The sequence below is a fragment of the Ursus arctos genome, unplaced genomic scaffold, assembly GCF_023065955.2.
Source record: "Ursus arctos isolate Adak ecotype North America unplaced genomic scaffold, UrsArc2.0 scaffold_21, whole genome shotgun sequence".
NCBI classification, from domain to species: domain Eukaryota; kingdom Metazoa; phylum Chordata; class Mammalia; order Carnivora; family Ursidae; genus Ursus; species Ursus arctos.
Window position 1 is genome coordinate 8,476,285 of NW_026622886.1, and position 27,929 is coordinate 8,504,213.

The window sequence follows — 27,929 nt, forward strand, 5'->3', positions numbered from 1 at the left end:
GCAGGCTGCGCTAGCTGGCCAAGGCGGGGAGGGGCGCTCGCACGAGGGGCGGAGCGGCGGGCGCCCCGAGTGGCTGAGGAGCCGGAAACGCGCCTCGGAGGGTGCGGCCCTGAGGAGACGGCGGGCTGGGCCGGGCCGGGCGGGAAACGTTAGGCCAGCGGCCCCCGGGGCGCGGGGGTCGAGCGGGCGGGGAGGGCCCGAGGCGAGCTCTGCCCGGATGAGGAACAAAGCGGTGGGGCAGGCGCGCGCGCCCCCCGCGCGGCCGGCAGGTGGGCTGCGCACGGGCCCGGCCGGGGCGGGGCGAGGGCGGCAGGGCCTGCGGGCCCCACGCCGGCGGGCGAGTCAGCCGGCCGCCCTTGGGAGGCGGTGTCCGCAGCGCCTGGGCTTTCCAGTGGCGAGGGGACGGGGACTGCGTCTTCCCCGTTTTGGTGACCTCCCTTGTCCTCCCCTCTTCCCAGGTTGGGCAGCCCCCCTCCCGAAGCTTCTGGAGGAAAAGCCCCGGGTGACTCCCGTCATGCCCCATCTCGCGGCAGGGTGCGCGGCCGCCGGCCCTCGGGAGAAGTTGGGCGGCCCCGGGCGGCCGCGGGGCCGAGTGGCCGTGTTTGTGCAGCGGTTGTAAGGAAGATGCGGTAGCACGTGACCCTGGAACGCAATCCCTGATGCCGGTTCCCCGCCACCCGTGTGTTCTTTTCTCTGACACTTGGCCCCAAGCAGATGCATCACAGGTGAGTGGCTTGGTGGGTTCCGCTCAGGTGACATCTTTGGAAAACATTTGGCAAATGAGTTTAGAATGCCTTTGTTTGGTTTTGGTGCCATGGGAGGAAGGTTACAGGTACGGCTTGCAAATGGATTTATGTCCCAAAAGGATCAAGAAACCAGAGTTGGGTTGAATATACTCTCATTCAACCAAATTTACTCCAAATGTGAATAGTTCAAATAGCCACACATTGATTCTTGGCTCATTGACATTTTCCCTATGCCTTTGAGTTATTTGAGCATTTAATATCTTGATCTGGATTCCAGATGTATTTTTAGTTTATCACCATGCTTCACCTTGAATTTTGCTGGTTACCCTATGGCTCGGATGGTAATGTGGAGAAGTTCTTAATTTTGCAGGTAGAAATTAAGTTACTAGTTTTGCAGATTTCCTGCTGTTTCAAGTACTTAATGATACCATGCCAGTCCAGAAATATGCCAGATATAGTTATATTTGGCTGTTCTTTTGGGGCCCTTTCATAGGCTGTATGTTTAGGATGAGGAAGATAAAACAAATTCAATGAAGTTGCTGAAACTGTCCATTGCATTTGGCAAAGTGGCTGCATTTCAGTTAGCTTCTTATATGTCATTCTAAGAAAAAGTTACAAGATTCTAAGAAAAAGTCCTAAGATTAGCAACTGGCAAATGGTTTATTCCTAGGTCAGTTAGAAACACACACATAAAGTGTAGAAGTGTGAAAGAAATGATTTTACCGGGAATGAGTAGGGAAGAAGAGAGAGGTTGGTGTAGTGATTTTGGCCCTTCTTCCAAGATTGCTCCCCAGAAACTCCTGTGAGAAAGGTAGGTAGAACAGAATTGCACTTTAGAATGAGAAGGTCTTAATGAGGATCATATTGTAAATTCCCTTCATCTGCTTTCTTTCTGTGAGATACTGGGTACCTTTGGTTTATGGCTGCTGAGGTCATCACATTTTAGTGACTCACAACAAAGCAGCAATCTGCTGAGCCTCTCACATTAAACTCTGGTTTGAACTGGTTTGAGAAGGCCTAGGAGTCAACCTAGAAACACCATTTTGATTTTTATCTGGAGATTCGGTACACAGATTAATATTCAGGAATTTTTAGAATGGGATTTGAAGCTATAGACTTTTAGGTGTACTTAAAAAAATTATTGTAAGCTGTTTGTTGTAACTGACTGTTCCAGTGGTTGTAAAGTTGTAGTTACATTTGTAGCTATAAAAAGTTACAGGAAAAGTTTTAAACCAACCCACGCCTAGAAACTTGCAAAATTAAGTTAGCTATTGTTTCTTTAGGCTATAAGGATTTTTTTTTTTTTTTGCATTCTTTTGTAGCATGATTATACTTATTGTGCTGTCCTTCATAAGCTGTTCCTCATTTGTCATTTGCTTCTAGTTGCCTCTCTAGTAAGGATGAAAATGCATTGCTCCATCCAAGTCAAATATTTCAGAGTGCCTATTCTCTACTGTTGGGTTTGTTCATTTTATTAATGTCTGAGAGTTTAGTTTTATGAGATATGTGGCCTGGGGTAAGATTAAAGCCTGTGGATGTAGAATAGTGCAGGAACAGGTCTACGTGAGACTTCAAACACAACCCACAATATAAATACACAGATCCTAATTATTGGAACTGTGTAAAAGGCAAAATGTTTCTTTTAGTGTAATTATCTAATTGTAGTTAAGAGCTTGAGTTTCTTTTTTAGAATTTTTTTTTTTTGTAGGGGCATCTAGGTGTCTCAGTTGGTTAAGAATCTGCCTTTGGCTCAGGTCATGATCTCAGGGTCCTGGGATCCAGCCCTGCATCAGGAGAGCTCAGCGGAGAGCCTGCTTCGCACTCTCCCTCTGCCCTCCCCCTTCCCCACCCCCCTTCACTCTTGCTCTCTCTCTCTTAAATAAATAAAATCTTAAAAATATTTTTTAATTGTAGTTGATACAGCGCTTTATTAATTTCAGGTGTCGACATACAATGTTATATTAGTTTCAAGTGCACAACAATGATTTGGCTTAGGTTTCTTAAATTGGCAGACCTGGATTTAAATCCCAACTCTGGGGGCGCCTGGGTGGCACAGCGGTTAAGTGTCTGCCTTCGGCTCAGGGCGTGATACCGGCATTATGGGATCGAGCCCCACATCAGGCTCCTCCGCTATGAGCCTGCTTCTTCCTCTCCCACTCCCCCTGCTTGTGTTCCCTCTCTCTCTAGCTGTCTCTCTCTCTGTCAAATAAATAAATAAAATCTTTAAAAAAAAAAAAAAAAAAATCCCAACTCTGCCACTTGTTATATAATCTTGGGTTAAGTTTTTAGCCTCTCTGGGTCTGTTTTCTCATCTCTAAAATGGGATCAAGAATAATACCTACGTCACAGCATTTATAAGGATTAGGTAAAATAATTACATGTAAATCACTTAGGTCAGTGCTTTACACACAGTAAGGGAGTAATAAGTGTGAGCTATTATTTTCAGATTTATTGATAGCTGATACTGCCATTTTTTCAGATTAAAACCTATTTGGGTTTGCTTTCACTGCTAAGGAATATGTAGATCCATTTGATTCCTCCTTTCCTTCTTCACTCCTCCCATGTAGATAGGCACACACCGAACTTGCATTACTGTTCCCTGTACTTATTCTCAATATAGGATTGGAGGTCCTTTTTTTTTTTTTTTTTAAAGATTTTTATTTATTTGAGAGAGAGAGAGAGGGATCACAAGCAGGGGGGAATGGTAGAGGTAAAAGCAGGCTCCCTACTGAGCAGGGACCCTGATGCGGAACTCCATCCCAGGACTCTAGGATCATGACCTGAGCTAAAGGCAGATGCTTAACCGACCGAGCCACCCAGGCACCTGTCTTTTTTTTTTTTTTTTTTTAAGATTTTATTTATTTATTTGAGAGAGAGCGCTCAGGTGCGTGCATACACACATGTGAGCACTAGCGGGGGGAGGGGCAGAGGGGGAGAGAGAAGCAGCCTCCCCACTGAGCAGGGAGCCTGACTCAGGGCTGCAGGGCTCTATTCCAGGACCCTGAGATCATGACCTGAGCCGAAGGCAGACACTTAACCGATTGAGCCACCCAGGTGCCCTGGGACTGGAGGTCTTTAGTAACCTTTGGATAACCTGTTGGCTAGCCTCTTGACATTATAATGTTTATAATATGGCAGTCTCTAAATTCTGATACAGGAACTAATAGTTATTGATGGCCTCCAATAGCAAGCATCTTGTTCAAACCAGTGTATTCTGATAACATTGTTAATGATAACTAAGATAGATTGCATAGAAAAGGTGATTCTCAGATTTTTTGGCCTGACAAAAATGGTCTGTAGATTAAAAAAAAGAAGAAGAAAGAAAAAAAAAAAAAAAGGATTGATGTATTGAGAAACTTTTTGGCAGTTTTGCAGCATGATCTGTGCTCTTCTACCTAATTGCTAGGATTTGAGGCATATGACATGTCTTCTTTGAGCCAAGTTTCCTCATTTACTCTATTTTGAAGAATTGGTGAAAGAATATGAAGTAAAATATATAAGCAAAGCTTACATAATGAACCTCGCTATATGGCAGATATTATTAAGATTTTTATACAGAATTTTGACAAAAATCTAACCTGTGGAGGAAATATGGTGTTTCTTCACACCGTTAATAATCTAATTCAGACCCAGTATCACCATAACTCTTAGTAAAAAGAATTAGTAAAAATTCTTTTGAGTGAGTTAAAACAAACTGCAGAAGTCTGGTTTGAAATAAGAGGCTGTTTGAAGAAAATATTGTGAAAGAAAAAACTTGGATGATTGAAAAAAAACCAAACTCTTACTGCCATGTGCTCTGAGGGTTGCAGTTTGCTTCAGGCAGAGTGCATAGGGTTTGGAACAGAGTGCATCTGAGTTCAATCCTATTTCTGCTTTGTGACATTGACTGAGTTAATGTCTCTGAATCCCAGTTTCCTTATTAGTAGGAATAATAGGACACTGTCTCAGAGAGCTGTGAGCATAAAAATGAGGTAGTAGTTGGTCAGCTCCCATTTCCCTACCCCCATCGTTTCAGATTCTTCAGTAACTTAAGTGGAATCACTGAGGTAGGATTTTGCCTAACGGGTTGTGTGTGCTCTTTCTTAGGATGAATGAAATGAACCTGAGCCCAGTGGGGATGGAGCAGCTGACTTCATCCTCTGTGAGCAATGCCTTGCCAGTCTCAGGGAGTCATTTAGGGTTGGCTGCTTCACCCACTCACAATGCCATCCCTGCCCCGGGTGAGTAGTAAGGGAGAGCGACTGGATTTCAGCACTTAATTGCATGATCAAGTGGAGAGTAGGAAGAGAATACGAAGTAAATTTTTTTAAAGTATGTAGCAAGGCTTACATAATGAGCCTTGCTATATGGCAGATATTATTAAGATTTTTATAAAGAATTTTAATAAAATCTAATCCATGGAGGAAATATGGTGCTTCTTCACACCGTTAATAATCTAATTCAGACCCAGTATCACTGTAACTCTTAGTAAAAAGAATTAGTAAAAATTCTTTTGAGTGAGTTAAAACAAACTCTACAGTGAAGTCTAAAGGGAGACAGAGCCCCTTTAAGAGTGTTAAGGAGAAGCCAAGCAGGTGTGAACATCAGTTCCACATGTGGCAGCATCATGGAAACAATGTTTTTGTGGATTACTGAGGTTCTGGTGGCTAGGAGTAGCAGTTTTTTCTGCTTAGTCCTCTTGTGGGGTTGGTGACCTTTATCTAGAGATGTAGTTGACTTGGCATTTTATCTATGTTTATCCATTCATTTGGTTCACACCCTTGGTACTCTGTCCCTGGGTTAATAGAAAGAATGAAAGCTATTCTAACTGTTCCCAGAAAATAAGAGAAATTGAGCTTTATTTTTTTTATTATATCTGAAACTGGCAACAAACGCACCAGGCTTAGAATTCAAAGAGGAGGTACCAGAGACGGAGCTCCTACATGGGACTCCCATGAGCCTCAGTACTCAGGAATAGTATAGAAAAAGCTCATTTCTCCCCATCACTGTACTGGTAAAACCTTTTTATTTGCTTTATTTTCTTTTTCTTTAGAAATAGAAGAGACAAGCTATTTATTCTTAATGATCTGTGACATTGTAATGTAATGGGTTTTCTTTATCAAAATGAGAGTTAATGCGGACGTCTAGCTGGTTCAGTCAGTGTGGAGCATGTGACTCTTGATCTCAGGGTTGTAAGTTTGAGCTCCACGTTGGATGTAGAGATTACTTAACAATAAAATTTTTTAAAAAAATAAGGGTATTTTAAGTCTTCAAGTTGTTTAAATAGTTCTCCATAGGGAAACTACCTGCTTAATTACTAAAATGCAGCAGCTAAATAAATTCATCTAAACTAGGGTCTCCACATTACTTTCAGTGTCCACAAAAGAAATTAAAAAAATTTTATTAGTAGTTTAGTCATTTGATTATCTTAGGCATTCCTTTTAGTCAACACTCTTGTTATGGAGGAAAAGCGTATTAAAAAACACTGCCACTGGCAAAAATAATGCAAACTGGCACTGCTTGAGTTAGTGAGTGTTCATTGTTATACTTAGGCATAGTAAGATTCACTTCTATACCTTGCAGCTATAATCCAAGGTAGGTATAATCTAAAGTTTAAATTTTTTAATCACAAAATATAGCACATGTACAAAAGACTATGTGAAAGTATATTTGTACAGTTTTGCATTTAACTTCCAAGTATAAGCATATCTAAGAATTTTTAAAAAGTAAAACATTCTCACCATATAAAATGGGAAATATAAATAATAAAAAAAAATTCGTAATATCATTACTTAGAGACCACTCCTGTGAACTTTGGTGTTTTCCCCCATTTTATCTCTATGTGATTTATTCTCTTAAATTGTATTTAAACTAGATTTTTAATTATAATTAAATGTTTTAATACTTAAAAGAATACAGACAACTGGAAGATCAACTTGACCATTTTAAAACTAACTTGAGAACTACCTTTAAGACATATTTGTGGATGTCCGCATGCACAATACTATCTGGGGATATAAAAGGCTAATAGGTGAGATTTTTTCCCCCCCATATGAAGAAACCTTCCTAAGAGTTTAGCCAGTGATTATAGAGAGAGTTTTTAAGTACTTACTTTCTTTTAATTGAGGAAAAAACCCACTTTTTTGTAGGCCTGCCAGTGGCGATTCCAAATTTGGGTCCCTCCCTGAGCTCTTTGCCTTCTGCTTTGTCTCTGATGCTCCCAATGGGTATTGGGGATCGAGGGGTGATGTGCGGGTTGCCCGAAAGAAACTACACCCTACCTCCACCACCTTACCCCCACCTGGAGAGCAGTTACTTCAGAACCATTCTACCTGGTAAGTATTATGGTTATTTGGGACATTAGAAGAAAGAACAGAGCCTCCTCTTAACCTCCCTACTTGAAGACTTGAATAACACTTTTTTCTGTTTCTCAATATTGGATATTAATCTCTAGGTGGGAAAAAAAAAAAAATATATATATTTTTGTACCTTTCCTCTTAGAATGTACAGATAACACATTATTAATATATCAGTTTAACTAGATTTAATTTCTTAATAGCACATAAACAGTTTTTCTCCTTTTTCCTCCAGTAGTTCCTTGGTTCAGTTTTTTATAATTCTGCAGTTCCTTGTCAACCACATGTCTTGCTAGTGTCATTGTTTATTATAAATTAAAGTTTTTTTTTCAAGTTTACTGATTTTTTTATTCTAAGTGTATGTTTATTTTACAAAATGTAGTAAATAGGAGAACCACTCCTAGTCCCATCATCCATCTTCTTGGTGTACTTCCTTCCTGCCTTTTATCTTGGTGTATAGATTTTTACTATTTTTCGTAATTAAGACTGTACTATTTATACGATTGTGTATCTTTATGTTTTTCCACTTCACATTTTTCTGCATTTTTAGTTATTTTCCGTAACTGCTGCATGGTTTTCATAACTATTCTTTTTAATGCTGCATTACAGCCTGCTGAATGGATATTCCACGGTTTATTTACGTATCAATCTTCATTGTTGGACAGTTTGGTTTTTCTAGGTTCTTGTTACTATTAGAGCAATGACTTTGTGTATATTATCTATAAAATGCATTTAGGGAAGATTATCCTAAGTGGAATTTCTTGTGCAAGAGCATATGAATATTTTGGGGGTTCTTAATATATATACTTTCCAAAGAGGTTTTAGTGATTTACACTCCCACTGGCAATGCAGCAAGAACCATTTCACCACATCCTTATAAGCACGTGTATTCAAATGTTTCTTTTGGTTTTAATAAAGCAGATTCCATTGTGACTTTTGTTTTGAATAGAACCCTAATGTGCTATGATAGTTTAATAACTTAAAACTTAGTTATATTTAAATTTTCTTAAATTAATTAAATTTCTCATGTGGAAGATCTGCTTTTAAATCATTTTACCTTTTAACTTTTATAGAACAAATTTCAGCATTTTGGTTTCAGGAATTCTGATTATGTATATATTGAAGGCATCATTTAAATGCTTAATTTCCAGTGACTTCAAAGGAACATAGTTAATCTTTTACAGTTTCTGTTTCATGGGGAAAACTAAATTATGGTATATGTATGTTGCTATTTATAAAGTGTATATGTCAATTTAACCAAATAAGGAGGTAAATGATTATTTTATGGTCTACTTACGTTGCTATTTCTATAGAATAAATAAATATATATATATATCTCAGTTAAACCAAAGAAGTAGGTAAGAGATTAATTCAGTTATATTTGTAAGGAATATAGTTTCTAGTATTTGGAATTCCTTGTATTTAACGATGTACTAAAAAGTCTCTGATATCTCATCTTTTCCTTTTCTCAGGCATTTTATCTTATTTAGCTGACAGACCACCTCCTCAGTATATCCACCCTAATTCTATAAATGTTGATGGTAATACAGCATTATCTATCGCCAATAACGCTTCAACTCTAGATCCCTATCAGTCCAATGGAAATGTTGGATTAGAACCAGGCATTGTTTCAATAGACTCTCGTTCTGTGAACACACATGGTGCCCAAAGTCTTCATCCCAGTGATGGCCATGAGGTGGCCTTGGACACAACAATCACTATGGAGAACGTCTCTAGGGTTACCAGCCCAATCTCTACAGATGGAATGGCAGAAGAACTTACAATGGATGGTGTTGCAGGCGAGCATTCCCAGATCCCAAATGGCTCCAGAAGTCATGAACCTCTGTCTGTAGATTCTGTGAGCAACAACCTTGCAGCAGACACTGTAGGACATGGTGGTGTGCTACCCATTCATGGGAATGGTCTGGAGCTCCCTGTGGTCATGGAGACAGACCACATTGCAAGTCGGGTCAACGGGATGTCTGACAGTGCCCTCAGTGACTCCATTCACACCGTGGCCATGAGCACCAACTCTGTAAGCGTGGCACTCTCTACCTCACACAACCTCGCCTCCCTAGAATCTGTTTCCCTCCATGAAGTTGGCCTAAGCCTAGAACCTGTGGCTGTCTCCTCCATCACCCAGGAGGTTGCTATGGGGACAGGTCATGTAGATGTATCTTCAGACAGTCTTTCTTTTGTACCACCTTCACTGCAAATGGAAGACTCCAATTCAAACAAGGAAAATATGGCAACCTTGTTTACAATTTGTGAGTGTGTTTAGCCTTTTTCTTTTGGAAATATTGGTAGATAGGGCCATCGTCTCTAACAGGTTTAGTCACAAAGTCAGGCGTTAAGGGCGTATAGAAAGTAACTAGACTTCAGAGTTTTTCTTTGTGTATTGTCCTTTATGTTAATGTGCCTTTTCTTCAAGTAAGCCTAATGACATACAGACATTTTGTTGATTCTTACAGTATTCTGAAGTAAGGAAACTGTAGTCGTTTCCTTCTGTATTTTACAGATAAGGTCAGCCTAGTATTATTCAGGATATTTCCCTGGGTTTCAGATAGAGTTATTATAGAAGTAAACCAGTGAGGTATTCTGTATGTCATGCTGTGTGCCTTTTCACCGTAAGACATTTATTAGATCATGTGTACTTTTTTATCCCCATGGAAAAATGTAGGAAGATGCAAATGCAATTTTTATTTTTGCTCAGAATGCATATAAATTACTGTAGTTGGGTATGTAAAAGTTCTTTTATGGGGCAACAATAACAAAAAGCAATATCTGTTGATTTGTTGGTGTCACTACATGCTTCATTCATGCAGGAAACGTTGAGTGCTTACTCTATGCCAGCCTCTGTGGTAGATGCAGGGTAGGAAACAGTCTGCAAGAAACAACACCTGCCTTAAAAGAGCTTATAGTCCGATGGGAAGCATAGGCAAGTAAACAAGCTATTGCAATATAGTATGATGTGGGAAGATTGGATTAAGTGTGAGGTCTGAAAGAGCCTGAGGGGGAGCATCTAACCACGCCATGGAAGGAATAGGAAGACTTACCAGGGAAGGCAGTGCATATGTTAGCACAGACCTGAAGGACAAGAAAGATGTTGGCAGCTGAGTGTCTGGAAGAACAGCGTCCCAGACAGGAGTTTGCATCCGTAAGTGCCTAGAGCTAAAAGAATTTTGTGTGGTTCGGAATTGCTGAAGCATAATATGGTGGTGATGAGAAAGAAGTAGGAGCTAGAATACAAAGGGTCTTCTAAGACCAGTCAAGGGTCTTAAGGAGTACGAGGTTTGGGATGGGGGCTCTCGGCAGTGTGAGGCGAGTACATAGGTAAGGGAGATGATGCCATAATTTAAGTGGAAGGTGATTTTCTAACCTAGAGTAGAGGTAATGATGAGGAAAGTGGGGAATATTTAAAGAGAACTTGGTAGAGCTTGCTGATGGGTTGAAGTTGGGGGAAAGACGGGTTAAGGAGATATCCCTGGTTTCTGGTATGGGAAACTAGGTGGATATTGGTACCACTCAGTAGGATATTGAATGGTGGAGGAGGACTACTTTTTTTTTTTTTTTTGAGGTGTGATGATGAGTCTGGTTTCAGACATGTTGATTTCAGTGTCTGTAAAATACCCAGGAGAGATGTTTAATGAGAATTTTAATCTGGAGCCCAGAGATCTGCCTGCAAATATTCGGGGATCCTGAGCATTAAAACATTAATCATATCCATGGAAGTGGGGTGAAATTATCTCCTAGTGTGAGTGATCATGATCTCAGGGTCCTGGGATCGAACCTCACGTCGGGCTCCCTGCTCAGTAGAGAGTCTGCTTCTCCCTCTCTCTGCTCATGCTCTCTCTCTCTGTCTCATGTGCATAAATCTTAAAAAAATTAAAAAAATGAAATATAATTCACATATACATTTTAAAGTGTACAGTTGAGCAGTTTTTAGTATATTGACAAGGTTATGCAAGCATCACCACTATCTAACTCCAAAACGTTTTTATCACCCTGTAAAGATAACCCATTAGCACTCGCTCATCATTCCCGCCCTTCTAACCCCCTCCCTCCCCACCACCATTCTCAAGTAACCACTAATCTATTTTCTATAGATTCACCTATTCTGGACACTTCAGGTAATGGAAACATACAACATGTGGCTTTCTGTGTCGTCTTAATGTGTTCCTGGCTCATCTGTGTTGTAGCACATATCAGTACTTTCCTCTTTAGGGCTGAGTAGTATTCCGTCGTGTGGCTATTACCACATCTTGTTTATCTGCCTTTCAGTTATGAACATGGGGTTGTTTCTTCTGTGGCTGTTAGGAGTAATGCTGCTATGAACAGTTACGTACAAGTTTTTGTATGAACGGTGTTTTTAAGTCTCTTGGACGTATATTTAGGAGTGGAATTGCTCTGTGTTTAACTTCTCGAGGAACTGCCAGACTGTTTTCTGAAGTGTTGCACCATTTTGAATTCCCAGCGTCAGTGTGTGAGTGTTCCAGTTTCTCCACATCTTCTGAACACTTTCTGTTAGAGCCGCCGTACTGGCTGTCAAGTGGGTGAGAGGTGGCATCTCATTGTGGTTTAGACTTGCATTTCCCTAGTGACGAGGCTGAACCTCTCCATGTTCTCATTGGCCATTTGTGTGTTTTCAGAGAAACCTCTAAGCATTTTTTGCAGTACGAAATCCGAATCTCCTTTGTGTGGAGATTTAGAATGGTTTCCTGTTAAGAGCATTGGGGGACAAGTGTAGGGGATCTTTAATCTGATGTTCAAAGAATTTTTAGTCAAGTAGTAGTTGAAGTAAGATATTTTTTCTGCTTTGCCAAAATACGAAAACTTGCTGCTATTTTATGTCCTTTAAGGAGAAATGTTTAATGATTGCTTAGGAAGAAAAGACAGGTGGCTGTGGTTCTGCGGTTGATGTACTCCAGCTATTTTGTAGATGAATTTGGAAAGTCAAACATAATCATCTATGGGTAGGGTCATGTATACTGTTCCTTAACAGAAACAGAATTATGGAGAGTGACACTCGTGAGCTTGTAAAAGTGAAGTTACGGTAGCCATAGAGAGCAGCACCCTTTCTGACAATGCAAAAAGAACATAGGAACAGTAAGAAATTGAGAATTTTAAGCAAACATGTCTGCAAGAATAAGATTCTACCTACTGTCCCTAAGAGCATTTTTTTGCCAATTATATTTTTCTTGTCTTAAGAATCTATCATTGAAACCTAGGTGACCGGTTTGTTTATAGTGAAGCAAAAGCGAACAGTGGTGTAGCTGTCTCTGACTCTGTTGACCTGTATTGTCATCTCTGTTTTGGCTTGCATGATGGCTTTTCAACTCCCGTTTCCTCATATAGTTTGGTAGAATTGGAATCTTGGGACTTTAGATATCATATCTAAAGGTATTATGTATCTACTTTATGTAAGAAACAATGTACTTTATTCTTGAATTAATGTAGTGTTACTTTTTGGTTAGTCTCTTATGGATTGAATAGTAAAATTGTCCTGTGAGATTAAAAAAAAATCAGATCTTACTGGGGAGAGATGTAAGAGTGGGATATGTATCTCAATGTAAGAAGGTGATTCTTTGATCAGGGTTTTTTGTTTTTTTGTTTTTTTAAGATTTTATTTATTTGCGAGAGAGAGAGAAACAGCATTAGCAGGGCGAGGAGCAGAGGGAGAGGGAGAAGCAGCCTCTCAGCTGAGCTCAGAGCCCCATGTGGGGCTCAATCCTCAGACTCCAGGATCATGACCTGAGCCAAATGCAGACCCTTAACCAACTGAGCCACCCAGGTGCCCCTGATCAGAGTATTTTTTACTAGAACTTTGCTTCTTACTGGTTACACTTTAGTAATTAGCATTTAAATAAGAAAGCAGGTGGTACTTTAGGCTGCTTGAACTAACCCCATTTGTGTCTCTCAAATTTCCTATGCACAGGGTGCACTCTCTGTGACCGAGCCTATCCCTCAGACTGCCCTGATCACGGACCAGTGACTTTTGTTCCTGACACTCCAATAGAGAGTAGAGCGAGGCTTTCTCTCCCAAAGCAGCTTGTTCTCCGGCAGTCAGTTGTGGGAGCAGAAGTTGGTAAGAACCTTGGAACCATAAAAGCCTGTCAGTTCTCTTCCTTTGTAGGGTAGAGTTGTAAAAGTGGATATGTATAATTCAGTCATTATTTGGTTGATTCAGAAGTTAATTTATAGCTTAAGATTTATCCTTCTAGGAATATTTGTCCAGTGATAGCAATAAATCAAGCTGAAACTTTCTTGAGAAAGTTCCCCTTTCTTAGAATCAGAATCGAATAAAGGAAAGAATTATGGCCTGAGTCTGAAAACTTTTATTCTTGGCTGTATCATTCTGTAACAATTATGACAAAACATTCCTTGAAACTTAAGTTTCTTTTATAAAACATGGAAAATTCATCACTGATAACCTTTTGTCACAAAAGATAGTTAGATCAAATATTCATAAATTGTCTAATACTCCTTAGGAAAAAGGAATAAGAAATATAGATTGCCAGAGTTTGGTTACCCATATTTGAATTTCAAATGGTTTCTGAATTACTGTGCCATTTCTTTGAAAATATCAAGGTAGGTTCATTATTTTTTCAGCTGTAGTTTGGGTATGAGTCCGTTGAAAACGTTAAAATAGTTTAGATAATATTGAGCAGTGCTTTAAGCACAGATAATTTTGTAAGTTTGATTTATTTTTTAGTAATTGCTTTATATTTTTATAATTGAGTAATGTTCTCTAGTCTTTTTTAGGTATTAATTTCCAAAATAACACTCGGAGGGACTTGGTTTGGTTCCTTGTATATTATACTGGGTTTAGGGATTTCTGATACTGCTTCTCACCCTCCATGTTTCTTCTGAGCCCCATTTAATCTGCTCGTTACATTTTCCATATTTATAGGATAGAACCCATAAGACTTAGCGACTTCACAGGAGTGCTGGAATATCTGTAGTTCATAGGTTCACTGAAGATAAAATTCTTTACATGAGCTAAGCCACCCTCTCTTGTGTATCCTTTTAGTTGCTTAAATCATTGATTGGGCAGTCGGTGTCTTTTCACTGATAGGTGTGTGGACTGGAGAAACCATTCCTGTGCGCACTTGTTTTGGGCCTCTCATTGGCCAACAGAGCCACTCCATGGAAGTAGCAGAATGGACAGACAAGGCAGTCAACCATATCTGGAAGGTCAGTGTTTGTGAAGCTTTTCTGTGGCTTTTGGATGTTTTTACTGTAGTGAGGTAGTTAAAAATGAGTAAAAGCAAAATTGGCCAAGACTCATATGGTGCCTTTCGCATGTCAGTCATTTATTTAATATCCCATCCTTTCTGTTCTTTGTAGCCAAATTACAATATTTAGCGAAACACCAGCTATTGAATTTAGAAAATAAACTGTTCTCAGTCTTCCTTTTATTAGATAATCCAGTGATTCTTCATTTTAATTACTTTAGGGAGCTGAGGACATGGACTTCGTTTATATGATGAAAGTCTTATTTTGTAATCAACTAAAACATTCCTCAAATAGTTAGCTTGGGAAACATTTCTGGGATTGGAAGCTAAGAGCATTTCTCTAGTTTTCTTTTCTTTTCTTTTTTATGATTTTATTTATTTTTAAGAGAGCAAGTGAGCACAAGCATGGGGAGAGGCAGAGGGAGAGGGAGAAGCAGACTCCCCGCTGAGCAGGGAGCCGGATGTTGGGCTCAGTCCCAGAACCCTGGGATCATGACCTGAGCAGAAAGCAGATGCTCAACTGACTGAGCCACCCAGGTGCCCTGGATCATTTCTCTAGTTTTCTAATGGGAATCCTGGAAATGCAAGGTCTTGACATAAACAGCTATTCCTTTAACATGTTTATATAGATTCACTTGTGGTCAGTAGATTGGGAATGATGCCTGTAAAATTGAAGTGAGAGGAAAGTGGATCTTGTGATGATTGGAAAGGTAAGGTGCTGCCAGCATTGGGGACATGAATTTTGGTATCCAAAAAGAATACAGAAGAACGCTAGGTCCATTGGAAAAAGAATGAGAAGAGATGGTTCTGTGACCTTGATGTCTGTTTAGTCACTCCTTGTCACCATGTGGTAGGTGATGAAGACAAATAGACTGGTTTTGGTTCCCCCCCCCCCAGTCAAGCCAAAATGTGAATAATGGAAGAGCAAGATCATTCTATACCTTGAGCACTAACTGTCGGTCTCCAGTGGTCTTTATTACATTGCTGGAAATGGGGGCAGGGGAAATGACAAATGTGTGAGAAGGCAGCTGTGGAGTTCCACACTGACTAGGAAAGCAGAGGCCTACTGCAGAATCAATGAGATTGTTGCTAGCCTGAGTCCGGTAGCACTTTGCATTGCCTGTCAGTTCATTTGCCATGTGTGTTTGCCTTCTGTTGGCAGATGTACCACAACGGTGTCCTAGAATTCTGCATCATTACAACTGATGAAAATGAATGTAATTGGATGATGTTTGTGCGCAAAGCCAGGTAAGAGTAGTCTTGGATGAAGAGAGAGTTAAGATTTGGATGTTTTTCAATAGGAAGCTTTACATAAAATAGGTAAGAGCCAAAAATTCCGGATTATACTGATGTCTAAACATATGTTCAGGGGTGCCTGGGTGGCACAGCGGTTGGGCTTCTGTCTTCGGCTTAGGGCGTGATCCCGGCGTTGTGGGATCGAGCCCCACGTCAGGCTTCTCCGCTGTGAGCCTGCTTCTTCCTCTCCCATTCCCCCTGCTTGTGTTCCCTCTCTCTCTGGCTGCCTCTATCTCTGTCAAATAAATAAATAAATAAAATCTTTAAAAAAAAAAATAAACATATGTTCAGGCCTAAGGCTTTTTACCTTTTTCACTCCAGTAGTTGTTGACTAATGGTGATTATCAATCAAAACAGAAGTTATCCTTTTTTTAAATAAATAGTTCATTCAACCTACCAGCATAGTAAAGAATAATACAGTCATCATTGAATTTTCAAGTGGGTACCTGCTCCTTATATCCGTGTCTGCCGTTGGTCAACCCTCAGGCCATTGTTGTAGTTAATTCTTGTTCAGCTATCTATCTCTGTGTCTTTATCCTGTTGCTTTTTTAAAACTTAAATTTTATTTAATTTTCATACTTCCAGTAATGAACTCTCTAGTGTTTCTGACTGTAAAGGGCAATCAGCTGATGTACAGAAGTAAGAATTCTGTTTCTACGTCCCTCCTAATAGGATAGGGAATTAGAAAAATGACCCAAAGAAAATCTCTAAGTTTTGATATCAACAGAATTTTGCTTAGGGATATGATGTGTTTAGTATATATTTCAAAATTAATATGCTTGATCTATTAAATATGATAACTTAGGAACCGGGAAGAGCAGAATTTGGTGGCTTATCCCCATGATGGAAAAATCTATTTCTGCACCTCACAAGATATTCCTCCTGAAAATGAACTGCTTTTTTATTACAGCCGGGATTATGCTCAGCAGATTGGTAAGTTACTATAAGACTTACTTCTTCTGATTCTAGTGTAGTAAAAACACCAAGGACCAGAAGTAGTTTTGGTAATGATTCACATGTTAGCTGAAGCAAATCACATCCGTATGTATAAAAGCAGGATTTTACCCCTATGTTAGAAGTGTTGAAATCTGTGAGGTTCTTCACAAGCTGAATGTTACTGAATAAGCAGTATTCATATGAAAGGAACTTCTGTGTTAAGATTTTGGTTTGGGGTATTTGAAGTTCCCGAGGCTGCCTTCTTGAGCCAGTACCATTGTAATTTAAGTTCATAAAGAACAGGAAATGTCCTTTAATTGAGTTAACCTTCATAGTCTTTTTCTTTGCCCTGTGTCTTGATGACAAGCAATGTTTAAGCGTTTGTACTACAAAATTTTTTTTAACAAAAGCTTTTTGCCTAGGAAAGATGTATTATAATCCAGTATTTGTAAGTGCTTCCTTTGTGCCCAGCACACTATGTGAGATGCTGGGAATAGAGTATTAAAGAAGACATTTTAGTTTTATAGGTAGTGGGCAAGATGGAAATTTTGGTAGAATGGAGAATTGTAAGCAACATTATTAATATCAAGAATGGGTTTTAAAATTTAAGTACGAGGAGACATTGAGTAATTTTTTTTTTGAAGGTGTTCCCGAACACCCAGATGTGCACCTCTGTAACTGTGGCAAGGAGTGCAATTCCTATACAGAGTTCAAAGCTCACCTTACCAGCCACATCCATAACCATCTTCATAGCCAGGGCCACAGCAGCAGCCATGGGCCAAGCCACAGCAAAGAAAGGAAGTGGAAGTGCTCAATGTGCCCCCAGGCTTTTATTTCTCCTTCCAAACTTCATGTCCACTTTATGGGTCACATGGGTATGAAGCCCCACAAGTGTGATTTCTGTAGCAAGGCTTTTAGTGATCCCAGCAACCTGCGGACCCACCTCAAGATACATACAGGTAAGTCGTATTAGACCATCAAAATGGAATTTCACAACAGTTAGAAATTGCCGTAGTAAATTGCAGCTAGCTAGTCTTGTAGGTGGAGTTAAGACGTGAGAGTCCAGCTGACAGCAGGACTTCACTGGGTGATAAATCTTGGTGGGATAATTGCGTTACCTCAGAGAGTGTTAGCTCCTGTTACTGTGATGTTTCACGTGCCAAGTGCCCCCACCGTGGTTTGAAGGTGACTGGAAAAATTGGACTTCATCAGGAAGTTGATGCACGTGTTTGGACTGAAAGCAAAGGGAATTCTGTAGAAACACTCTGAGCCTCGCGTAGAGCTCATTCCTAGTCACTGGCCAGAGCCAGTTTCTTTCCTGTGAATATTGCTCAGTCAGCACTGCAAATTTTGTTTTTTGAGTTTTCATTTACTAAGTGCTGTGCAAACCAACCCCTTTCTTTTAGCACGTATTTTTTAAATACATACTGCAAAGTAACTGATGATGTCTCGGTTTTCTTGGCTGGGTCATTGGTTCTCCAAATCTTTGAAAGTAAAATTCTTCCTTATCCTTTTGCATTTAAGACTGAGTGGTCATGATGGAGACTATATGACCCACAAAGCTCCAGATACAGACTAGACTTTACAAAAGGTTGGCCAGTCCCTGACTTAGAGTAATCTTATTGCTGCATTCTTAGAAGGATTTTATTTCACCCCTGGTTTATGAAGTCATATGTTTTAAAAAAGAGAAAAGTATAAATTTAGGTTGTAAAAGTATGTCTGTCTGTACACAAATGCTACAATTCATGGGATTTTTTAAACATAATTGGGTTAGGTTGGTTGCTAGGATTATAAGTAATTTCAGATTTCATATCATGTGCCAGCTATAAACAGTAAGAAAATATGTATAGGCATTTAGGTAAGTGGTCCTAGAAGGAGGTCAGATTTACTAGCTTCACTGGCCTTTGTTGCAGAATATAAATTCATGTTCTCTGACTGATTCTAGGTAGATAGCCCTCCAGTTACCAGTTCTGTTTCATTCCTGCCTCTGCCACATACCCATACGTGTGTCTATTCATGTCGAGAATGCTAGTGATTGTTCTGTTCACCGTGTGGCAATTTGGGTTAATGTGCAGGTCAGAAGAACTACAGATGTACTTTGTGTGACAAGTCTTTCACCCAGAAGGCTCACCTAGAGTCCCACATGGTTATCCACACGGGCGAGAAGAATCTCAAGTGTGATTACTGTGACAAGTTGTTTATGCGGAGGCAGGACCTCAAGCAGCATGTGCTCATCCACACACAGTGAGTTACCCCACAGCCCACCTTCTTCTCAGGTGGTGAACTTGAGTGCTTGCAAGTGCTGACTCGTCTCCTACCTTGGTAGCTGCTCCCTGTGTTCACATAGCCGAGCAAAGGTTGGAAATCTAAGTTTTTAGTTGTACTCTGGAAGAGTTCACTTGTTTACTTTATTTTTCTTATTTTTCACTTCTGTCTGTATTTTTTTTCAACACATAATCTCATTTAATTTAACAAATAAAAAATTTTAAGTACCTCCTTGATGCCCACCATTATGCCAAGTGGTGAAAATACAGAGATGAAAGACATAGACTTTGTCTTTAAAGAGCTCAGAGTCGAGTAAGAGAGGCAGAACAGTAAAGCATTACCATACCGCGTTGTAGTTAGAGTAAGCAGCAGATCCTGAGAGGCTGTGGAAGAGGGTCCCAGAACCAGCCAGGGTGTCCTGAAAAGCTTCCTGGTAGTCTGAGCTAAGTATTAAAGAAGATAAATTAGAATTATTCAGGGAGGCAAAGAAGGGTAAGGGGTGGGAATTATTCTAGACATGTTTAGAAACACAGATACGAGAAGGACTGTGGAACGCAAGTGGTCTTTACAGTTTGAGCATAGTGTGCCTGCGAGAACGATGGAGAGAGAGGTGGCAGTGAAGTCATGAACCTTTTATCCAACTAGGAAAATTAAATTTCTTTCTGGAAATTATGGGGAGCCGCTGAAGGATTTTACCTCCCCATGCAGCAGGCACTGTGCTGGGTGTGTGTTTTAGTTACAGTAAAAAACACATAACATAAAAGTTACCGTCTTAACTGTTTTTAAATTTTATTTACTTGTATTTTAGAGAGGGGAAGGTGGATGGGGGAGGGGCAAAGAGAGACTCTCAAACAAACTACATGCCCAGTGCAGAGCCCGACCCAGGGCTGGATCTCACAACCCTAAGATCATGACCTGGGATGAAATCAAGAGTCAGATGCCTGGGGCGCCTGGGTGGCACAAGGGTCAAGCGTCTGCCTTCGGCTCAGGGCGTGATCCCGGCGTTATGGGATCGAGCCCCACATCAGGCTCCTCCGCTATGAGCCTGCTTCTTCCTCTCCCACTCCCCCTGCTTGTGTTCCCTCTCTCGCTGGCTGTCTCTATCTCTGTCGAATAAATAAATAAAATCTTTAAAAAAAAAAAAAATCAAATGCTTAAACTGACGGAGCCACCTGGGAGCCTCACCATCTTAACCATTTTTAAGTATACTGTTCAATAATGTTAAGTGTATTCACACTGTTGTGTAAATGTTGAAGGACTTTAAGGAAGAGGATGTCGTGGTGAGACGTCCATTTTGTAACGATTACTCTGGCAGCAGGTCAGGATGACTGAAGAAGGTCAAACATTGGGAGACTCATTAAGAATTTATTGCATGAATCCAAGTGTACTAAATGTATGGGTTGTGTTAGTTATGGTAGTGGTAAAGAGAAAAGAATAGATTTTGTGGCCCCCCGCTTTTAGCAAATGTTAGAAAAGGGGGAAAACATTAGAATGTATTATGGAGGTACTGCTTAGAAAGTCATGTTCAGTGGAAACTTGATATTCTTCTTTTTTAAGATTTTTAAAAATGTATTTATTTTTTGGAGAGAGAGAGCATAAGCAGGGGGAGTGGCAGAGGGAGAGGGAGAAGCAGGCTCCCTGCTGAGCAGAGACCTTGATGTGGGGCTCAATCCCAGGACCCTGAGATCAAGACTTGAGCCGAAGGCAGTTGCCCAACTGACTGAGCCACCCAGGCGCCCCGAGACTCGGTATTCTTATTGTAAGGTTTAGTTAGGTACTTTGCTTTCGTGTTAGCTCTTTTTCTGATTCCTAATCAAATGCAGCCTGAGGGGCACCTGGCTCAGTTGGTTGGGCGTCTAACTCTTGGTTTCAACTCAGATGATGATCTCACGGGTTGTGGGATTGAGCCCCACGTGGGGCTTTGCACTCAGCAGGGACCCTGCTTCTCTCCTCGCTCTCCCTCTGCCCCTCCCCCTGCTCGTGTATGCCCCCCCTTTCTCTCTCTCAAATCAGTAAATAAGTAAATCAATCTTTAAAAAAATGCAACCTGAAACACTAAAACATCCAAGAAGTTTGGATCTACATTCGTAACTCTCAAAATGACTTTTTAAAACAAAGTCTTTATGAAGTAGCTTCGTTATTAGTGTGAACTTTTAGAAATTAGACACACGAATGATCAAATACTATATAGAATTCTACATCATTAGAGCTGAAAGAGATCTCTGGGATGATTTAGTCCAGCTGCTTATGTTAGCTTGAGCTGCCATAACAAAATACCTTCTGGAGACTGGAAATGCAAAATCAGGGTGCTGGTATAGTTGGGTTCTCATGAGAGCCTTCCTCCTGGCTTGCAGATAAGCTACCTTCCTGCTGTGTCCCCACATGGGGGAGAGAGCAGACGAGCTCTGGTCTGTCTGCCTTTTCTTCTGACACTTATCCCATCGTGGGGGGTCCAATCCTCATTACCTCATCTAAATCTAATTACCTCCTGTAGGTTCCACCTCCAAATACCATAACATCATGGTTTAGATCTGCAACATATGAATTTATTGGGGGATGGGGCATACCAGCATTCAACCTATAGCACTAATAATAATCACTTGGAAAAACGTGAAAAACAATAGGTACCAGGGCCCTACCTCCAGGGATTCTAATTTCGCTGGTTAAGGGTAGAGCCCTGGCCTTGGTAATTTTTAAAGGCTCCCCAGGTGACTCTGATATCCAGCCAGTGTCGAGAGCTACTGAGTTCATCCAAATGAAAGGCTTGTTTCCACAGTGTCTCTGGCAGGTGGTACTATAGTTTTCTTCTAGAATACCTACCACACAGCTGATTTATTTAGTTTTGAGAAACAGTTTTGCTTGAATCAGCTTATGTCAGCTTCTAATCCATTCACTCTACACCTGCCTCTGGAATGATACATGTAGGTTTAATATATCTTTAAACTCAGGGCCTTTTGTACTTATGATTGCTGTCGTGTTCCCTTTAAGCCTTCTTTTCATTAGGCTTAATGTCCCTAATTTCTGTAGCTTTCCCTCTTATCATCTGGTTTCAGATTTGGTACCCAGAAGTGAGTGAGCACAGTATTCCAGATATGATCTGTTCTGTGTTTTATAAATAAATTATAATTAATAAATGAAGTTATTTTCTTCCTTCACCTTGACTTTCTCTTCTTTCAAGTGATGCCTAAATTTGCACTTGCTTTTCCTGTAGCCATTTCACAGCATAATGCAATATAAGTTATTCTGAGGTTAGTGGTATAACTGTTTCTCTCCATTGGGTTTGAGAATTGGCTTAATCAGGTATTCACCAATGAAAACAATTCTCTTAAGTGTGGATCTGGACTCTTTGTCACAATGATGTAACATAATCCTCTTTGCCACACTCCCATGGGATAAAAAATTTTTAGACCATCAAAGCTTTAACCTAGTGTGTAAGTCATTCATAATTAAGAAGTAGTACTCACTCAAAATATTTTTTTAAGGATTTATTTATTTTAGAGAAGCAGAGAGAGCGAGATCTGTGCACATGGTAGGGAGGGACAGAGGAGGGAGAGAAGAGAGAATCTCAAGCAGAATCCCCATGGAATGTGGAACCTGATGCAGAGCTTGATCCCATGACCGTGAGATCATGACCTGAGCCATAATCAAGAGTCGGATGCTTTGGGGAGCCTGGGTGGCTCAGTTGGTTAAGTGTCTGCCTCCTGCTTGGGTCGTGATCCCAGGGTTTTGGGATCAAGCCCCGTGTCAGGCTCCCTGCTCAGTGGGGAGCCTGCCTCTCCCTCTTCCACTCCCCCTGCTTGTGCTCTCCTGCTATCTTTGTCACTCTCTCTCTTAAATAAATAAATAAAATCTTAAAAAAAAAGTCAGATACTTAACCGACTGAGGTACCCAGGTGTCCCCAGTCAAAATATTTTTGAATGAGACTGTAAATTTCCTGTGGAGATGATTGGTAAAATTTTAGATGTTTGTATTTTTTATCTTTAGACATTTCAAAATGGATATAGTAGTATTGGAATTCATTTTGTTTATCTGCTTAGGAAAAAACCTAGCTACAGCCCTAAAGCCAAATGCAGGAGTTCCTCTTCCACAGTATGAGGAGAATATGAGGCATGTGGCAAAGACTGACTTTGCCCTTCCCCTCAGAAAGAGCAACTGGAGAGCAGGAGCAGGGATGCTTACTACCTAGGTCATCTCCTTAGTCCCATGGCTTTTTAGATACCATCTTTATGATTTATATCTTCAGCCTTCTATATCTAACCATTCACTCAGCATCTCTGGGTTTTGGATGTCCACTAAGGCAACTCAAACCTGGTATGTCCAAAACTCAGCTCTTAATATTACCTCCACAAACTTGAATTTCCCCCAGTGTTCCCCAGCTCAGTAAATGGTGCCACCATTCATCTCAGTGGCTCAAGCCAAACACCTCAGAGCTATCTTTAACTCAGTCTTCCATTCTTAGTTCAGCTTTATCTAGTCCAGACCGCCGGCATCTTTTGTTTGGATCATCTCAGTAGTCTTCCAGCCAGCCGCTCTGCTCCTGTTCTACCCAGAATGAGCATACAAACACTGTATTCTGTCGTAATAACTGGAGTGATCCATTTAAAACATAAGTCAGACTGTGTTTGTCTCTGCTAATCATTCCCCAGTGGCTTCCCATCATACTTGGGTTAGAAGGTTTTTCCTGTAGTGTGGAAGTCCCTTCATGGTGTGGCAGTGGTATGTGGCTGCCTCTCCCACTTCGTCTTTATTACCTTTCTCCTCATGTTCTGCTTTAGCCACATTGATGAGACTTCAGCATACTGAAAACTCCAGTCTCAGGACCTTTGCCCTGAACTGCCTGTGCCTAGACATCCCCTATCCTAGACATCTCCCTGTCTTCCTACTTTCATTCAGGTTTTTGCTCAAAAATGTTGTCATCTCAACATGGCCTTCCTTGACTACCTTATCTAAAATAGAACTCCATCACTCTTACCTGGTTTCATTTTTTTTTCATGGTACTTTTTACTATTTGATATGATGTTTCATATTTTTTGTTTATGGTGTAACTCCTCCATTAGAACATAAGCTCTGTGAAGCCAGGTGCTTAGATTTCCACATCCGGTAGCTCCACAGAATCCCTCAGTGCCCTCTCCTGCTGGGAGAAGGGGGTAGAAATGCTAAAGAGGCCAGACTTCAGAACTTCTCAGTGCACCTTACCACTTCTTCAAGGATTTTAACCTCCTTTTATCTGTTTTGCATATTAAGCCTTTAAGACATAGGGTTCAGCTGCTCAAAAAAAGAGTTAAAAAATTCCTGGTCTACATGATTTCTTAGGGTTTTTTGTTTTTTTTTTTTCAGCTCTAAAATTTCTAAGCCAGGGTTACTCAAACCTTGACACAACTGACATTTTGAGCTGGGTAATTTTTTGTTATATGGGATACCGTTAACACCATAGTGAGATCCCATTATGTATTGGCCAGTTGGCACAAATGTTCAAATTTGAGTCTTCCAATTGTTGAGAATGTGGGGCAACAGGAACTCCCAAGTGGCTGTCGATGGGCATGTATATTAATACTGCCACATTGGAGGGGCACCTGGCTGGCTCAGTTGGTAGAGCATGCGACTCTTGATCTTGGGATTGTAAGTTCAAGTCCCATGTGTAGACATTACTTAAAATTTTAAAAGAAATATCACCATATTGGAAAACAGTTTAACATTATCCAGTAAAGTTGAAGATGTGCATATATTTTGATCTAATTATACTGCCCTGATTATATGCCCTAGAGAAACTCATGCATGTACAGACCAACATACAAGTATGGAAATATCCATAGTGGTTTTTCCTGTGATGATAAATAATTGAAAGGCACCAAAACATCCATAAACAAAAGACAAATCCAGTACCACAGATAAGTTGTGGTATATTTGTAAGTAGTATATACAGCAGTGGAAGGGAACAAACTACTGGAATTTGCGGCTACATAACATCAAACACGAAGGAGATACATCCAGTGTGATCTGTATAGGCAAACTCAGTCTATGCTGTTTAAACTGTAATGTTTTATGACTCTTCCATGTGATACATCGCCTGGGGGCACCTGGATGGTTCAGTCAGTTAAGCATCCGACTCTTGATCTCAGCTCAGGTCTTGATCTCAGGGTTGTGAGTTCAAGCCCTGGTGTTGGGCTCCATCCTGGGCATGGAGCCTACTTTAAACAACAACAACAACAACAACAACAACAACAAGTCTGATTCTAGATGGGTAGGGCTCCTCTGACAAAGACCTGAGGTTGTGAAGAAAAAGTGTGTGCCTCAGTTGTCATTTGTAACCCCAAATCAAATGTTTTTTTCTTGTGTTCCTCTTAGAGAACGCCAGATCAAGTGTCCCAAGTGTGATAAGCTGTTCTTGAGAACAAATCACTTGAAGAAACATCTCAATTCTCACGAAGGAAAACGGGATTATGTCTGTGAAAAATGTACAAAGGCTTATCTTACCAAATATCATCTCACCCGCCACCTAAAAACCTGCAAAGGTCCCACCTCCAGTTCATCAGCACAGGAGGAGGAGGAGGAGGATGACTCAGAGGAAGAAGAGCTGGCAGACTCTGTGGGGACAGAAGACTGTCGGATTAACAGTGCTGTGTATTCAGCGGATGAGTCTCTCTCGGCACATAAGTAAAAGCCAACTATTTTGGGTGGAAAATGCAAAAGGGAAAAACAATATCCAGCCAGTTATCCACTACAGTGGTTTCTATATAAAATGGTTTCTGATTTTCTTCCAGCCAACAGTCGAGTGGGGATGGATAAAGCACTTATAGAAGAGTATCCTAATGAAAACACTTTAGAGCAGATTGGGAAAAGAGAGCAGGTAAACTATTTTCAGTGATGTATGGGGAGGAAAGTGTCAGCTTTTGAAGTCCGTTCCTTATTTACATGATAAACTGGGTGATGCGTTTATACCTGAGTCAAAGCTGTCCTCCACCCAAACAAATCATTTATTTTAAATTCTTCGTTGTTGCATTTTCCTCCTGGCCCTGTGATGTGGTAGCACTCTAAACTTGGTCCCTGCCTCACAGTCCTCCCGATTGCTGACTGTGGTTCTGGGGTTGTGTTTTATATAGACTGTTGTGACTTAAGTCATCCTGGAATGGACTGAACACAGCAGCGTAAGCTTGTTACTTTGACTTCAGCTGACAAGTTTAAAGCACCACCTGCCTTAATCTCTCTTGGCTACTTGGGAGTTTAGGGTAGATCTTGCTTCCCAAAATTTCAGCAGATGCCTAGAGGGCAGATAAAAAAGGACCAGCCAGGCAACAGGCAATGGTGGAGAAAGGAAAAGGAGAGACATCTGGGCCAGTGTCCAAAAAAGCTAGCTTTGATGGAAGCCAGGTTGAGACACCTGCTTATTGTTCCTTAGAGATCTTTGTAGGTTTAGACATGTCTCTCTCTGTCTCCAGTAAAGCCTTTAGACAAAGGGGAGCTGGAGGTGTAATGAATCACATAATGCCTGCTGGATTTTCTCCTGACAAGAAGCACACGTGGACTCAGCTGGCACAGTGGTACCTTGGACCATGGAAAGGAGGGAATGATCCTTTATATCTGGCTTATCCCACGAAAAAGAACAAGACACCATTAAAATGTTGCCAACTCGGAATGACAAATGATTTCAAGCACATTGGTGCATTTGCGAGGTTAGACCTCAGTTGTCTGTGGTGAAGGATCTCATCAGTTAAGCATGGTGGGTGCCAACGGATGTTTAAGGTATAGGAGGCTTGATGGTCACCACATGGGTGTGTTTTCAGGGTCCCAGCTTAGTTAATTCATCCATCCATCTAGTCTTTCACCTGGTCTCACATGCGTCTCCTGCTTTCAGCAAGAAGCAGACGCATCCTTGAGATGACAGTTGATGGAACATGCCCCAGCTCTCAGGTGCAGCCTCGGGGCTGGAGAAGAGTGGACTCTGGTGGGAGGGTTTTGCTGCTAATGTATTTATGGAATGAATGTATTTCATTCAAATCTGTATTCCTCTAGGAAGGATTAAAATAAAAACCTTTTTTAAAATACAGGCTTCCCGTAATCTCATTTTGTGGAAGAAGAAGCATGTGTCATTTAGGGGAAAATTAGGTATAGCTTGGTTTTGTTTTCTATGGTTAGAAGTGGTGGAAGTATTTTCTAAGTGGCATAACTTTGGGATAATATTGTAATGTATTTCTGCATAACAGTGGTTCCCATTCTCCTCTCCAGCGCTTGTCCTCCCTAAGGGAGTGCCTTGACTCTGCTGCCTTCTTGGAGAACTTTGGTGGGTGTACCGTGGAGGGGTGGGGTGAGGTGGTGGTGGTTAGAGCTGGCTGCTGATACTGGGTCATGAAGCCTCTGTCAGATGGCGCTGGTGGGACTGGGGCAGCTCCAAATAGGCTTTTGCCAAAGGCATCCTGGTGGCAGGCCACCTCTGTTGCCAGGACACTGTTGGTGCTGAACTACCAGCTCCCTCTCTCCATCTCACGAGCTCATGCTGGGTTAAATGCCTTCATTTCCCAGCCCTGGTTGAGATGCCATCCATGATTGTTAGTCTCATAGGAAAACAGGAAGCCTGGGAAACAGTTTGAGCATGTAGCTGTTGCTTATTTACAACTGTCTCTTCATGTTTTACATCTGAGACTTAAATGGCACATTCTAAGTCATTCCCAGGAAATTAATCAGTTGGTAACTGACCTTTTGCCAAGAGTTTACTCAGCCGTTTGTACCTATTGCAGGTTGTCTGCTGCCGCTGTTGGGGTCAGTCTGTTGTTGGGTAAATAGTGACACTGAGAGGCAGGACATGAGTTGTGGGCTCCAGAGCCCTGCTCAATGTCTGCACTCTGGGCTTTGCTGCAGGATGGTTTGTATCCTTAGCCAAGTTTTGTGAACTCTTTGTACTTCTGTTAACTGTAGAAAAAGAATAACAAGAGTTCCCATTTATAACACTGTTTGATGTTAGGTAATTAATACATTAAAGGGCTACCACAGTGCCCCATATACAGTAAACAGTATTAGGTAATCATCTTCAGTTTTCAGGTAGCGCAGCATAGATTTCTAGCCTTAAAAAGTCTGTAGGTGGGGCGCCTGGGTGGCACAGCGGTTAAGCGTCTGCCTTCGGC

The 27,929-nt window shown here is 40.9% G+C and overlaps 1 protein-coding gene across 5 annotated transcripts; it reads left to right on the forward strand.

The window, feature by feature from the left end:
• Positions 1–26,853, forward strand: PRDM4 (PR/SET domain 4). 5 transcript variants are annotated; one of them, XM_026499734.4, is made up of 12 exons: positions 1–101; positions 459–725; positions 4,833–4,966; positions 6,875–7,060; positions 8,554–9,348; positions 13,017–13,166; positions 14,157–14,275; positions 15,479–15,564; positions 16,418–16,545; positions 17,193–17,507; positions 18,624–18,792; positions 25,159–26,853. In XM_026499734.4, exons 2-12 carry the CDS (start codon positions 715–717, stop codon positions 25,469–25,471), a joined length of 2,406 nt encoding a protein of 801 aa, XP_026355519.2. In that variant the 5' UTR covers positions 1–101; positions 459–714; the 3' UTR covers positions 25,472–26,853. The 5 variants fall into 5 exon arrangements, with proteins under 5 accessions (XP_026355519.2, XP_048073874.1, XP_026355520.2 ...); XM_026499733.4 differs by lacking the exon at positions 1–101 and adding an exon at positions 121–269; XM_048217917.2 differs by lacking the exon at positions 17,193–17,507 and having other exon boundaries at positions 14–101.
• Positions 26,854–27,929: the final 1,076 nt, after the last annotated feature.

Coding starts and splice junctions, on each gene's coding strand:
- PRDM4 (XM_026499734.4), top strand. Junction 15,565..16,417: donor ATGTTTGTGCGCAAAGCCAG/GTAAGAGTAGTC, acceptor ATGATAACTTAG/GAACCGGGAAGAGCAGAATT. Junction 16,546..17,192: donor GGATTATGCTCAGCAGATTG/GTAAGTTACTAT, acceptor TTTTTTTTGAAG/GTGTTCCCGAACACCCAGAT.